A 15,085-nucleotide genomic window follows, 5' to 3' on the forward strand; every position below is an offset into this window, starting at 1 on the left:
AAGTTTTCTTTTTTCGCGTGTGAAAATCTCCTCTTGAGGATGAAGTCTTTCTCATGATTGTTGTCCGTAGTTAGAAAAAGGCCTATTGCAAAATCTTTCGATAATTTAGAGCTCACATGTAATCAAGCTATATAAATATTAAATGAAATTATAAATATATTAAAAAAAAACAATGCTTATACTTCTGATTTTCGTGATCGTTACACCACACACAGTGCCCAGCAGACGCTAACCCCTATGTTCATTCTGTAGAATAGATATCATGTTCGAATGACACAATTTAGTTTGTCGTTAAAGTTAGACTGAAAGATGAACAAACTTTCGTTTCGGAAAAGACTTAGAGATGTAAATTTGAAATATTTATTATTATTATATTTTTCTGGCGAGTCGAAGATTAAAATAAAGTTTAAAAATGTGAAATTGTAAGTAATTCATTGTATAGATTCTACTTTATTTCTACGTTTATGTTATTTAAATTAATTTTTTAAATACTATTTCTAAAATTAAAAATGAAATTAAAATGTCATTAGTAACATTATTATATTAAAACAAAAATTATATTATATAACATAAATGTAAACCAGGTAGGGTTATTTTTTAATTAGCTACAACATGTTATTACAACGTGTTAATGTTTTTTATTTGACATATTCCCTTCTATACATAACATGTTTAGACCACATTGCTTAGTTTCACGGCGATTTAAATATCTAGATACAACCCAAACCCAAACGAATTTAACTAAACCTAGCATGAGAACCAAAACAAACCGATTTAATCACTATTCCAATAACAAATTTCTAATTTAGTTTATTCTTAAGTATTGGCTGCTTGCATCTGAAGAATTTCAAAATCTTTATTCCCTCTTATGTTGTTTTTCCTGAAACAAGAAAACGGCGTGTCATCGGTAATAGACTAAAAGATGAGGAGAAATATGTTTAAACGTAAAAGTAAAGAACCTAGCGTCGCTAGTGGGAACCACGCTTAAGTACTGTTCTTACCTCGTAATCATTTCAGCTTCTTCTATAGTCTGCGGAAGTGGCACATTTAGAGTTTCAGGCAGAAGTAGTGCCACCAGTCCAGAAGTCACTGACATAAAACTGAACGCCACCAGCGGCAGAGGTGCCCATACTTTTTCGAGAAAAAGAATCTGAGGGGCAAGCATCCCAGCCACTCGTGAAAAGAGGGAGCATATTCCTAAACCGGTGGTCCTGTAAACACGTATACAATTACGTTGCAGTCAATATGTGACATGTATTGACACAAGTTACAATGGCAGCAAAAGAAGCGGGTGCTTGTTATTTTGTATTTTACAGACCATTTACACAGACCAGACAACATTCATGAACATATTAATATTATTTTACGAACTTATCATATAGTATTACTGTAAAGTAAATGTATTTAACTTGCCTAATGTTCGTTGGAAAAAGTTCAACAGTATATATATAAACAATTCCAAATGCAGATGTAATAAAAAACTTGCCAATCATTGCTAAAGATGTTCTGAAAGCCACCAGTGTTACCGCTGAAAATGTACAAACATAATTATTATTACTCTAAAATGGCCTCATAAAAGCAACACGTTGCTCATTAATAATTGAAAATTCGAATCGACCCGATTGAAAAATACATTGTTAAAAATAATTAGTTTAGTAATAATTGTAGCATATCAAAACAGAAGGTCGAATTCTGATTGTCAGTATATAGTACCGTATGCTCGATTATAATCCAACACACTAATTTAAGCTAAATTGGGACACTATTTGGAATTCATTGTTGATTCAATTCAGTATAATTGAACCCCACCCCAAACTTTCGTACCCAGACAATCATGGACTAGTACAAAGTACACAGTACCATAAGACGCAACCACCAACCACCATATTTGGGAAGGTTGTGACTGTCCATTTGAGGTTCACACGACATGAGATTTTCAAATGTACAGCTTCCATTAAAGATGTATTGTCCTCCAAAAACATGAAAAATAATAAATAATAAAATCAGACTTTAAATAGTTCATTTTGCACTTTTAATAAAGTTATTCACTTCTGTAAAAAACAAATCAAAATAAAAAATTATTTCACTTATAAAGAGACAAAAAAAACGTTTAATTTTAACCAAAAACCATTACCTGACAGACAATTTAAGAATGTTTTGCTTTAAATCACATTTTTTCAGGTAAATCTGTTTTGCTCAAAGTGAATAACTATTACAATAAAATGGCATATTCAACAAAAAATGTGAAACAATTTTTTTTTAGGGGGACAATATATCTTTAAGCACAACGTTCTACAAACAATGGCAAACTGAGTTTCCAAACAAAAGTTTGAATTTTTTTTACATCGAGCGCGCTCTGGTGTTACTTGACAGACTTGAAAAGTTTCAATAGAGCATGCGCATCGATGTGGACCGAATCTAGACTTACGAATCCATATATTGATGAAACAAGCAACACCACCAGCAACAAGGGTACCTGCTAGTGAACATCGTCTGCCCAGCTTCTGAATAAAGAACCAAGTGAACAGGTAGGCCAACAACTCGGTAACACCACCCAAGAAAGTTCCAATGTATACGTCGACGTTTAGATCCTCAACACCATACGTCAAACCATAGTAGGCAAGGTTAACGGCAAACTTATTTTAAACATTAGTTTAAGCAAAATTTAGTTTTAGTTGGAATCTATCAAAAACATATATCTGATGTGGCTGTAATGACATGACATTACACTTTTACCTTTTTAACTTTTTCGGTCAAATAGTGTTAATACACAAATAAACAAGAAATGTGTCGTACCAACTGTATGTGATGTAAACAGTTTTTCTTCTCATCTGTGGATATCGAAGTATAATCAACGGACTAGTCTTGGTACTTTCACTTGGATCCTATAATAAAAATCCATGCGTTTTACGTTACATTTTGTTTTATGTTACGCTCATAATCTTTGGTTCTTGTTCATTCCGTGTTTACGGTATGAACGCGTCTTAGACTCTGCTAATAAGATGACATTTTGTCAGCGAAATAAATATGTCAACTTACACATCCAACTTCTAAATTGTCCAATATGTCATCCGGTAAATCTCCAACTTTATTTCTTTTTGCAATTTTTTGAATAACAAGTTTTGCTTCTTCAGTTCTCCCTTTGGCAAGAAGCCACCGAGGTGACTCTGGAATAAAACTGTAAAAATGATCTAATTAGGTTAGAAATGAATTACTATATTACCTATCAGCCATACAAATATTATAATACCAACTTTGTTTGACCATTTTTTAATATTTATACGAAATTGTTACCATAAGTGAATTAATTCACAGAGCTAATAATCACATGTTGCTCCCTAAACAAAGTCTTAAGTTTTTCGGATTTGAGTTGTTTTTTGTTTTTTTCATAAAAAAAAAACCATTTTACACGATTTTAACATTATGACCCTATTGTACTATAGAAAAGGCTACAGCTTCAACAGCTAATTATATTTTCTGTTTACATTCATTTTAAGCTTTCCGTTTTTAATTTATAAAATACAATTATAATATATTGGTTCTTACAAGTAAAGCAACAGCAGAGGGGAAAGGGAAATGCTGAAAGTCATGAGAAGCTTGTCCCATGATCTAATGAAATAAGCAATCGGAGCTAACATCATTATGCCAAAGCACCAATAGATAGTCACAATGGTAGACATCATGGCTCGTCTAGATGGAGCAACTAATTCCGTAACTGAAAATAATAACAGAGAAAAAAACAATATTTAAATATAAATTGTCTGTATGGTATTAAATTATCGGGACAGTCTACGAAATATATTGGAAATGTTCATTGTATGCCCGTGACGAAAATTATATTATGTTTGAAACTTTAACATTTAACATTAAAATATGATTATATTATTTACCAATTTAGCTTGAAAGGTCGCGACATTTACAGCGTGTTGTTTTACCAGGCATGATACTGAAGCAGGGAGACAAACCTAGGCCCCATGCATATTGCCCTTGCATGCACACAATGCATTAACATGATGTCAATCGAAAGCTCCTTCATTATGTCGTTCTATTTTTTTTTTCTGTCTCAAGTCTCAATTTTGCGTGAATGTTTAGTACACTGTGCAGTATTATACCTATCATCAGCTCTGAATATACCATTTTAATTGTATTTGTTAAGTTGGTCAATGGTTTAAAATATGAATTTTAATGATCTTTAATAAAATATTATCCTACCGTATGTGAAGACTGAAAAATATAACCCAATATTACATATTCCGGTCAGGAAGCGGAAACTCGCATACATCACATATGATTTCGACAGACTGCATAACATCGAGAATGATAAAGCCAATGCAAAGCCTAAAAACACTCCTTTTCTTCTTCCTAGACTAACAATTAAAATTTATAAAATGTGAGTAGTGTAACAAAATGCAGCAGTCGAAGAGTACGGTACTTATAAGTTTGAACTACACTCAAACATGGATTAAGGAATAGACTCAAAATCGCATATAATTAGAAGACTCGCTGAAAATCGCGAAAACCATTATTTAAACAAGAGCAATCAGAGAGTTGCAACATCCACCAGGAGTAACAAGTATCAAGAATCGTGATAAACATTATTCTTGTATAGTTACGGCCTAATATTAGTAAAATAATAAAAAGTGGTCCAGAATTGTTATCCTGGTCCGGATTGTCTCCAAAATTTAATGGCATGATACTATTATGAAGGTACCGAATTCTTTCATTTATTTAAAACTTACAAATCACAAAGAAATCCGAATAGAATAGAACCAACAAAGAAGCCTGCTAGGTACAAGGATGACGCCAAGGAAACCAAATAACTGTCTTCACACACCAGGTCAAACTACCAAAATGTAATGCATGTTATATAAATATGTATTGTTAAATTAAATACTTATAAGGCATTGTTGTGATGTATTGCAACAACTCCTGAAATATAGGTAACAATGATTTTAGAAAGATTGAAAATGTTCATCTGGTTTGAAGATACGATATTTTAAAAATCTATTTTGACAAACCAAAATTAGTTACTGACCTGACTGACAGTTTCAGTGCTCCTTTCGAATTGTCAGTCAGGTCAGTAACTAATTTTGGTTTGTCTAAATAGATTTTTAAAATAATGATTTTAGATGTTGTATATTATAACATAATGTGTGCTGAAAAGGCCGGTAAGTATATAGGCCTACTGTTGTGCTCGCTCATATAGCAAGGAAGAGTTAATTACACTCTTCCCTGCTCATACAATGATACAATGATATAATTGATTGTAACCTATCCTAGCCTCTAACTAAATCAGTTTTAATAGATGTTCATTTAAGGTTTTTTTACAAAGTATTCACCACGAGCTAAACTTTATTGTTCATATACACAATGACAGTTTTGAATACAAGGTACTCCAACGCAACCGTTTCTAAAATCTAAAACTAATCTCTATTTCTACACAATAGAGCATGCATTATGGGAGACACAGTGACTTCAACCAGTCTTTATGCCAATGGTTTATATTGTAATAACTTATCAGTTTGTATATTTAATACATACGCCATATGGGCTAGTATGTTATTTCTATAGTTTGTTTTTCGACCAGCATAATGATAATACAATAACATACAAGCCAACTTAGTGTGCAAAAAAACAATGTTGACATTCATTTATATCTACAATTCAACATTATATCTATTTAATGTATTTATGGTGTTATTTATCTATAAACCATAATCCTCTTTTCTTGAGTTTTGTCCTACCTCTTGACGAACACAAAATAAACAATCTTACCTCAGACACAATAGTGGAATCATACCGTGATCGATCGTAAGCCCATCCATGTTCACAATCAATCAGTTCAGTCGTATCATTTGCATACATTTTACATTGTGCTTCATTGATTAATAGTGTCCCCTCATCATCTGGTGGAAGACTCATACTATCGTTTGTATTCCAGCAGTCACCGAGATAAAGCTCGCTACAATTAGCTTCATATGGAGGCTTGCAATGGTGATCCATAGTCCCACTGATAAACACGGTTGATATATTAGTAAACGGATTAAAAAATATAAGGCAGCATATTGACAATGTCACCAGTTTGTGATAGAGACCATATTCACCAATGTATTTAAAGACGTTATCAAACTTCATAGTGTTATTAGATTGATACTTATTCAACAACCAATCCTGACGCTACTGATCCCTGGATAGGATTTGTTCTATTGTGTGTAGGCTACAGTTGTTACAAATGTTAGTTATTAACATAACACAAGACTATATAGAATACCTTTAAATGCATCACCGCGCAATTCCTCGTTCAAGTTTAACTGTTAAATATTGTACTATTTTTTTGAAAACAAATGCTCCTGCGAGTCCCATGGGCTCAACACCGCACATTAGTATTGTATGCACCATGGTGAACTGACGTGCCTAAACGTAGCTCTCCCGGCTCCTATTGTTAGGTAACAAACCAATCAGATTACTACACTCAAGCCGTCCACCTGCCCATTAATTATTATTATTACACTGCTGATGGCTGGTGGTAGTAAGAAAAAACCGACTCCTAAAGATTCCGGAGAAAACGTAGCTGACTCCGGCGGATCTGGAAAAAGCTGAAACCGTTAGGCCTACTGACAAAACAGAAATTAAAGAACTGATCGATTTAGAGCTTACGAAATGCTTAGCACCTGACTCTACATTTATGAAGAACATTGCTGCAGCTGTATCAAATTCCGTGCAAGAACTAATTGGTAAGCTCACTGATGGAGTGGAGTTGTGGCTTGGGGAGTGGAGTTGTGGCTTGCGGAGTGGAGTTGGGTTCAAGTCCTGTCATATGTCAGGATTTTTTCTCATGACAATTATATATATACAACTCCACTCCCAAAGACTTGTAATAATAAGTCTTTGTTTATGTAGAGCATCTTATGTATATGTTTGTCTTGTGAATGGGATTTCCACCTTTGAGAAGGATAGTGAATGAATTCTCTTGTGGTTATCCTTGGCAATTTGCCTAAAATGAAAATTTAAAAAAAGAGATTAGAGATTCTTTACACTGTGATATTAACAAGACTAACGATAAGATAGCAAGCCTTGAAGAAAAAAGCATGATTTTAGAAAACAATATTGATGAAGCTGAACAATATTCCAGGCGTAATTGCCTAATTCTTCACGGCATTTCCGAATCAAGCAACGAGTGCACGGATACCAAGATTATCAATCTGCTTCAAGAAAAGCTTAATGTCAGCGTTGGAATTGCCGACATAGATAGAACTCATAGACTAGGACAAAGTAAGGGCTCAGACGCTAACAAACCTAGACGTGTTATTATTAAATTCTCAAACTACAACAAAAGAAGAGAAGTATTTAATGCAAAGAAGCAATTTAAAGGGACTAAATACTTCATACATGAGCATCTGACCCTGAAACACTCGGAGCTATTACGAGTCATAAAAACCAAAATATGCGAAGTACATTAAATCATGGATTTCCATGATTAAACCTATATGGACACTTGACGGCAAGATTTTTATTCTTACCAACGGCATAAAAAAACTTACCACCAGTAATCAACTAGATCTATCTCGGAACCTAAACGATTTAAAAGCTTGAACTATAAATTAATAACAATGATTAACATTGTATAACTAACAGTGTGAGCTGGTTGACATTTAAATAAGGCGATACAAGTTGGAAACTTTATTTTGTTTTTACAATACAAGTCTTTTCTTATGTTTCACCTTTTTTTTGTTATGCCTTACAGAAATGTACTTGATTATTTAGACCCAAACATGGATATGCAAGTAATCATGTCAAGTTGTTCCTACATTATAAATTATATGTTCTTTATATGACAAACCCATAGATAAGCAAAATATAGCTAAGTGTGATGTTTGTAATAATTCTGTGCATGCTCACTGTCTTCCCGGATATACTGACTGGATTTGCATATCATGTATCAACTGTTTATTTCCTTTCAATAAACTTTCAGATGATGATTTTCGGTATGTACAAAACCCCAATATCTCCCCTTTATATCTTGATATTACTCGGCTTAACTCAACAAATACTAGCCTAATAGATTCTGTTCTCTTGGTGTTTTAAGTAAATTAAAATATATTCTTCCATACAATATTTTATTTTTGCTTTACAACACTCTATTTTACCATATTTATCTTACTGTAATATTGATTGGGCTTCAATTTCTAACAACATTTTGCAGACTAATCCTTGGAATAGTCCATCAACATCCAAAATTCAAAGTAATTTAAAGTAATAAATTATAGTTTATACATAGCACAAGTACTTTCTTTTAACTATAGGATGTGGTATATAAATGGGGGTAGATTTCAGAGTAATAGAAGTGTTAGGATGAATGGTATATTGTTTCTACAGGTAAGTAAAACGTGAATGTTAGTCAAGGGAGACACTTTATCAAAGTTCCAACCACAGTAATTGACAATGTATTTCTATAGACCAACGGGTATATCTAATAGTGGAACCACAAAAATGTAGGATAGGCTAATTTCTAATTGGCAACCAATGGGAATTCAGAGTGTTTTTAGTTGTTTACTAAGGTGCATACTAGCACACTTCATTGTTAAATTAGCCGTTCGATAGTTGTACAAACTTTTAATCTTCCCACCCAACCATCCCCCGGTATCATCCAACACCTAACTCAACACAGGCGCTACTCATATGTTACTCATGTTATTCGCTCATTTGGCTGGTATAATTCTGGGCAATTATTTTGCCCCCAAATTCCACAATTTACCTAACGGATGTCACTTACATCCTCACCGATATACTTAATAACAACCATTTGATTTACTGGCTCCTGTGACAACACACTGGACCTTTAATACAGCGCGATGTCAGAGGCCAAAATGTAGTTTATTATTAAGCTTTAGTAGTATTTAGCATTGCTTGTACAGTATCAGTAGAAATAAATATTATGTATTGTTAAATATGTATACTCGGAATAAACTTGGAAAGCTTAACTTTTTGCTGTGGGTAAACTCGTTGTTTACAATGGTTCATTCTTATAACAACAGGTCATCTACCCGGAAACATTTTATTTATGAAAAGTACACTACAGCAGAAAAATTCTTTCATTTTTAACGGACCATTTTTATGGAATAATTTAATTTTAAACATTAAATTATCACCGACCTTACTTTCTTTTTTAAAAAAATACAAAATATTAATCCATCAATATTCTTTAGATAGTTAATAAGTTTGCTCCTATAGAATTTATATGCTATTTTTCCTTCTATTGATATTCAACCAAATCTGTTTGGCTTTTTTGTTCTTTTTTTTTAGAAAGCAATTGTATGTTACCATGTACAATGTGATGTATTTTGGAATGCTCAGCCTTAAAGCCCGGTTTGGCTTATTAGAGTTTCCACACATAAACAGATAATTAGCCAGATTTTTTATTTTTTTTTGTCTTGTCTTTGTCTTATCTTTTACTTATTTTATGTGAAACAATAAAATGAATGAATGAAAACATGATAGCATAAGAGAGGAGCTTGGTGTATCAAATGATTGGTTGCTGCAGTGTGTTAAAAAGCAGAAATTGTGTTATTTTGGTCCGATTAAGCGGCAAGATGGAATGGAGAAGACAGTGTTGGAGGCTTATATTCCAGGGAAGAGAAGAAGAGAAAAACCAAGATGCAAATGGGAAAAGACTATAACAGATGTGTTTGGCTCTATGGATTACATAAGACAGGAGATGGTTTCAGAATAGTGTTAGAGAAGCCACACTCTGATCAGAGGTTGCCTTGACGACGACTATTATTTAATTAAATTGTATTACATAATAAAGCTTACAAATTGTGTTTTTGTTTTTTATTCACCCTCACCAACATCATGTTGTACATTCTTCATAGAGTACTTCTTTTTAATGTAATTTTTAAATGCTGTACTATTATTTAATTCAATTGTATTACTTAATCTATATTCCAGACGAAGACCAAGATTCAAATGGAAAGAATATAACATATGTGTTTGACTCTATGGAGCAAGCAAGTAAGATGACAGAAGACAGGAGATGGTTTGAGAGTAGTGTTAAAGAAGCTTTCTTTTTTCGCGTGTGAAAATCTCCTCTTGAGGATGAAGTCTTTCTCATGATTGTTGTCCGTAGTTAAAAAAAGGCCTATTGCAAAATCTTTCGATAATTTAGAGCTCACTTGTAATCAAGCTATATAACTATTAAATGAAATTATAAATATATAAAAAAAAACAATGCTTATACTCCTGATTTTCGTGATCGTTACCCCACCCACAGTGCCCAGCAGACGCTAACCCCTCTGTTCATTCTGTAGAATAGATATCATGTTCGAATGACACAATTTAGTTTGTCGTTAAAGTAAGACTGAAAGATGAACAAACTTTCGTTTCGGAAAAGACTTCGAGATGTAAATTTGAAATATTTATTATTATTATATTTTTCTGGCGAGTCGAAGATTAAAATAAAGTTTAAAAATGTGAAATTGTAAGTAATTCATTGTATAGATTCTACTTTATTTCTACGTTTATGTTATTTAAATTAATTTTTTAAATACTATTTCTAAAAATAAAAATGAAATTAAAATGTCATTAGTACCATTATTATATTTAAAAAAATTATATTACATAACATAATGTAAACCTAGTAGGGTTATTTTTTAATTAGCTACAACATGTTATTACAACGTGTTAATGTTGACATATTCCCTTCTATACATAACATGTTTAGACCACATTGCTTAGTTTCACGGCGAATTAAATATCTAGATACAACCCAAACCCAAACGAATTTAATTAAACCTGGCATGAGAACCAAAACAAACCGATTTAATCACTATTCCAATAACAAATTTATAATTTTGTTTATTCTTAAGTATTGGCTGCTGCTTGCATCTGAAGACTTTCAAACTCTTTATTCCCTCTTATGTTGTTTTTCCTGCAATAATAAAACAAGAAAACGGCGTGTCATCGGTAATAGACTAAAAGATGCGGAGAAAAATGTTTAAACGTAAAAGTAATAAACCTAGCGTCGCTAGTGGGAACCACGCTTAAGTACTGTTCTTACCTCGTAATCATTTCAGCTTCTTCTATAGTCTGCGGAAGTGGCACATTTAGAGTTTCAGGCAGAAGTAGTGCCACCAGTCCAGAAGTCACTGACGTAAAACTGAACGCCACCAGCGGCAGAGGTGCCCATACTTTTTCGAGGAAAAGAATCGGAGGGGCAAGCATCCCAGCCACTCGTGAAAAGAGGGAGCATATTCCTAAACCGGTGCTCCTGTAAACACATATACAATTACGTTATAGTCAATATGTGACATGTATTGACACAAGTTACAATGGCAGCAAAAGAAGCGGGTGCTTGTTATTTTGGATTTTACAGACCATTTACACAGACCAGACAACATTCAGGAACATATTAATATTATTTTACGAACTTATCATATAGTATTACTGTAAAGTAAATGTATTTAACTTGCCTAATATTCGTTGGAAAAAGTTCAACAGTATATATATAAACAATTGCAAATGCAGATGTAATAAAAAACTTGCCAATCATTGCTAAAGATGTCCTGAAAGCCACGAGTGTTACCGCTGAAAGTGTACAAACATAATTATTATTACTCTAAATAAATGGCTTTATAAAAGCAACACGTTGCTCATTAATAATTGAAAATTCGAATCGACCCGATTGAAAAATACATTGTTAAAATTACTTTAGTAATAATTGTAGCATATCAAAACAGAAGGTCGAATTCTGATTGTCAGTATATAGTACCGTATGCTCGATTATAATCCAACACACTAATTTAAGCTAAGTTGGGACACTATTTGGAATTCATTGTTGATTCAATTCAGTATAATTGAACCCCACCCCAAACTTTCGTACCCAGGCAATCATGGACTAGTACAAAGTACACAGTACCATAAGACGCAACCACCAACCACCATATTTGGGAAGGTTGTGACTGTCCATTTGAGGTTCACACGACATGAGATTTTCAAATGTACAGCTTCCATTAAAGATGTATTGTCCTCCAAAAACATGAAAAATAATAAATAATAAAATCAGACTTTAAATAGTTCATTTTGCAGTTTCAATAAAGTTATTCACTTCTGTAAAAAAAAAATCAAAATAAAAAATTATTTCACTTATAAAAATACAAAAAAAAACGTTTAATTTTAACCAAAAACCATTACCTGACAGACAATTTAAGAATTTTTTGCTTTAAATCACATTTTTTCAGGTAAATATGTTTTGCTCAAAGTGAATAACTATTACACTAAAATGGCATATTCAACAAAAAATGTGAAAACAATTTTTTTTTTAGGGGGACAATATATCTTTAAGCACAACGTTCTACAAACAATGGCAAACTGAGTTTCCAAACAAAAGTTTGAATTTTTTTTTTTACATCGAGCGCGCTCTGGTGTTACGTGACAGACTTGAAAAGTTTCAATAGAGCATGCGCATCGATGTGGACCAAATCTAGACTTACGAATCCATATATTGATGAAACAAGCAACACCACCAGCAACAAGGGTACCTGCTAGTGAACATCGTCTGCCCAGCTTCTGAATAAAGAACCAAGTGAACAGGTAGGCCAACAACTCGGTAACACCACCCAAGAAAGTTCCAATGTATACGTCGACGTTTAGACCCTCAACACCATACGTCAAACCATAGTAGGCAAGGTTAACGGCAAACCTATTTTAAACATTCGTTTAAGCAAAATTTAGTTTTAGTTGGAATTTATCAAAAACATATCTTTGATATGGCTGTAATGACATGGCATTATACTTTTTACCTTTTTTACTTTTTCGGTCACAGAGTTTTAGAGCGGAATAAATGAAAATAGTTTTATTACACAAATAAACAAGAAATGTGTCGTACCAACTGTATGTGATGTAAACAGTTTTTCTTCTCATCTGTGGATATCGAAGTATAATCAACGGACTAGTCTTGGTACTTTCACTTGAATCCTATAATAAATATTCATGCGTTTTACGTCACATTTTGTTTTATTAACTTTCTTTTATTCAATTAAAGATGTATTGTCCCCCAAAACATGAAAAATAAAATCAGACTTAGAATAGATTATTTTGTAGTTTTAATTACGTTCGAAACGTTTTCGTAAAAAAAAAACCGGAGAAAATTAATGTTTTCACTCATAAAATGACAAAATAAATGGCTAAATTCAACCAAAAACCCATTGGCTGGCAGCCAATTTGATTAATGTTTGCTTTAAATTACAGTTTTTTAGGTAAATACATTTTTTGATCACATTTTTTGGTTTAAGTGAATAACTCTTAGGTATTAATGTCACCTAATAGTTATCCACTTACACCAAAAATGGCATATTCAACAACAAAATGTTAAGAATTATTTTTCAGGGGGAGGGGGGAGGGGCAATACATCTTTAAAAACCTATAAAATCAACCAAAACGAGGAACCAGTCAGACATATCAATTTTGCATGGTTGTGAGATCAGGCGTCGACCCTTTCCCTAAAACTGTTATGAATAAATACAAAATATTTTCTCTTTTTCTATTGACAATAATGTCACTTAACTATTACTATACAATGACATTTTGGCAGCAAAATAAATATTTCAACTTACACATCCAACTTCTAAATTGTCCAATATGTCATCCGGTAAATCTCCAACTTTATTTCTTTTTGCAATTTTTTGAATAACAAGTTTTGCTCCTTCAGTTCTCCCTTTGGCAAGAAGCCAGCGAGGTGACTCTGGAATAAAACTGTAAAAAATGATCAAATTAAGTTAGAAATGAATTACTAGATTACCAGCCACCGAATTACATAAAAATATTATAATACCAACTTTGCTTGACCATAATTATTTTTTAAATATTTATAGAAAATTGTTACCATATGCGAATTAATTCACAGAGCTAATATTCACATAATGCTCCCGAAACAAAGTCTTAAGTTTTTCGGAGTGGAGTTCTTTTTTTGATTGTCATAAGAAAACAAGGCCATATACATGGCTGCAGTCGCGTGCTCAAATTTGAGTTAGTGTTTACCGACCGACATAGTGAGCTGTAGAGCAGAGTAAAATACTATAGTGGATGCTGAAATTTGCTTTAAAGGAGAAGGTGTTAGATGAAAAAGGAACTCTTATAGATTATCGGAAGAGGTGGCAATAGGAGAAACCCAAGGGCTGGAAAGAGAAAGCCCTACATGAAGATTCCTATCGATATTATAAATTTTATTTAATTGTGATTCATGCTTGTGAAGATATGATTACAAACGTGATTTCGTTAAATCGTGCGTAGATCGCGTAATTTTTTATTGCGCACCGTGAACAAATAACCACACCGATTCCTGGCCATAAGGAATATACTGTAAAAAATTGACTTAGCTAGATGAAACTGATATCAAGGCAAGGCCATATACAAGTTAGTGTTTACCGACCGACCGACCAACCGACCGACTTAGTGAGCTGTAGAGTCGAGTTGCACGCGACTAAAAAATTGACACTTTACACGATTTGAACACTATGACCCTACTGTACGATCAATATACAAGGCTACAAGTCCACTTTTACAATAGCTAATTATATTTCCTGTGTACATTCATTTAAGGAACATGTAATATAGCAATTCACAAATTACTCTTTATATGCTTTCCGTTTTTAATTTATAAAAGTACACTTACAAGTAAAGCAACAGCAGAGGGGAAAGGGAAATGCTGAAAGTCATGAGAAGTTTGTCCCATGATCTAATGAAATAAGCAATCGGAGCTAACATCAATATGCCAAAGCACCAATAGATAGTCACAATGGTAGACATCATGGCTCGTCTTGATGGAGCAACTAATTCCGTAACTGAAAATAATAACAGAGAAAAAGCAATATTTAAATTCAAATTGTCTGTATGGTATTACATTATCGGGACAGTCTACGAAATATATTGGCAATGTTCGTTGTATGCCCGTGACGAAAATTATATTATGTTTGAAACTTTAACATTTAACATTAAAATATGATTATATTATTTACCAATTTAGCTTGAAAGGTCGCGACATTTACAGCGTGTTGTTTTACCAGGCATGATACTGAAGCAGGGAGACAAA

The 15,085-nt window shown here is 33.0% G+C and overlaps 2 protein-coding genes across 2 annotated transcripts; both read right to left on the bottom strand.

The window, feature by feature from the left end:
- Positions 1-2,019: 2,019 nt before the first annotated feature.
- LOC144834768 (solute carrier family 22 member 7-like) lies at positions 2,020-6,003 on the bottom strand. Its single transcript, XM_078689696.1, has 7 exons — positions 5,776-6,003; positions 4,740-4,843; positions 4,249-4,367; positions 3,547-3,715; positions 3,040-3,178; positions 2,429-2,636; positions 2,020-2,051 (listed from the first exon to the last, which is right to left on the bottom strand). Exons 1-7 carry the CDS (start codon positions 6,001-6,003, stop codon positions 2,020-2,022), a joined length of 999 nt encoding a protein of 332 aa, XP_078545822.1.
- A 4,395-nt stretch (positions 6,004-10,398) lies between these two features.
- LOC144842189 (organic cation transporter protein-like) lies at positions 10,399-11,252 on the bottom strand. Its single transcript, XM_078698592.1, has 2 exons — positions 11,057-11,252; positions 10,399-10,927 (listed from the first exon to the last, which is right to left on the bottom strand). Exons 1-2 carry the CDS (start codon positions 11,218-11,220, stop codon positions 10,861-10,863), a joined length of 231 nt encoding a protein of 76 aa, XP_078554718.1. The 5' UTR covers positions 11,221-11,252; the 3' UTR covers positions 10,399-10,860.
- Between the last annotated feature and the right edge of the window lie 3,833 nt (positions 11,253-15,085).

This window comes from Antedon bifida, chromosome 1 (genome assembly GCF_963402885.1).
Source record: "Antedon bifida chromosome 1, ecAntBifi1.1, whole genome shotgun sequence".
In the NCBI taxonomy this organism is placed as follows: domain Eukaryota; kingdom Metazoa; phylum Echinodermata; class Crinoidea; order Comatulida; family Antedonidae; genus Antedon; species Antedon bifida.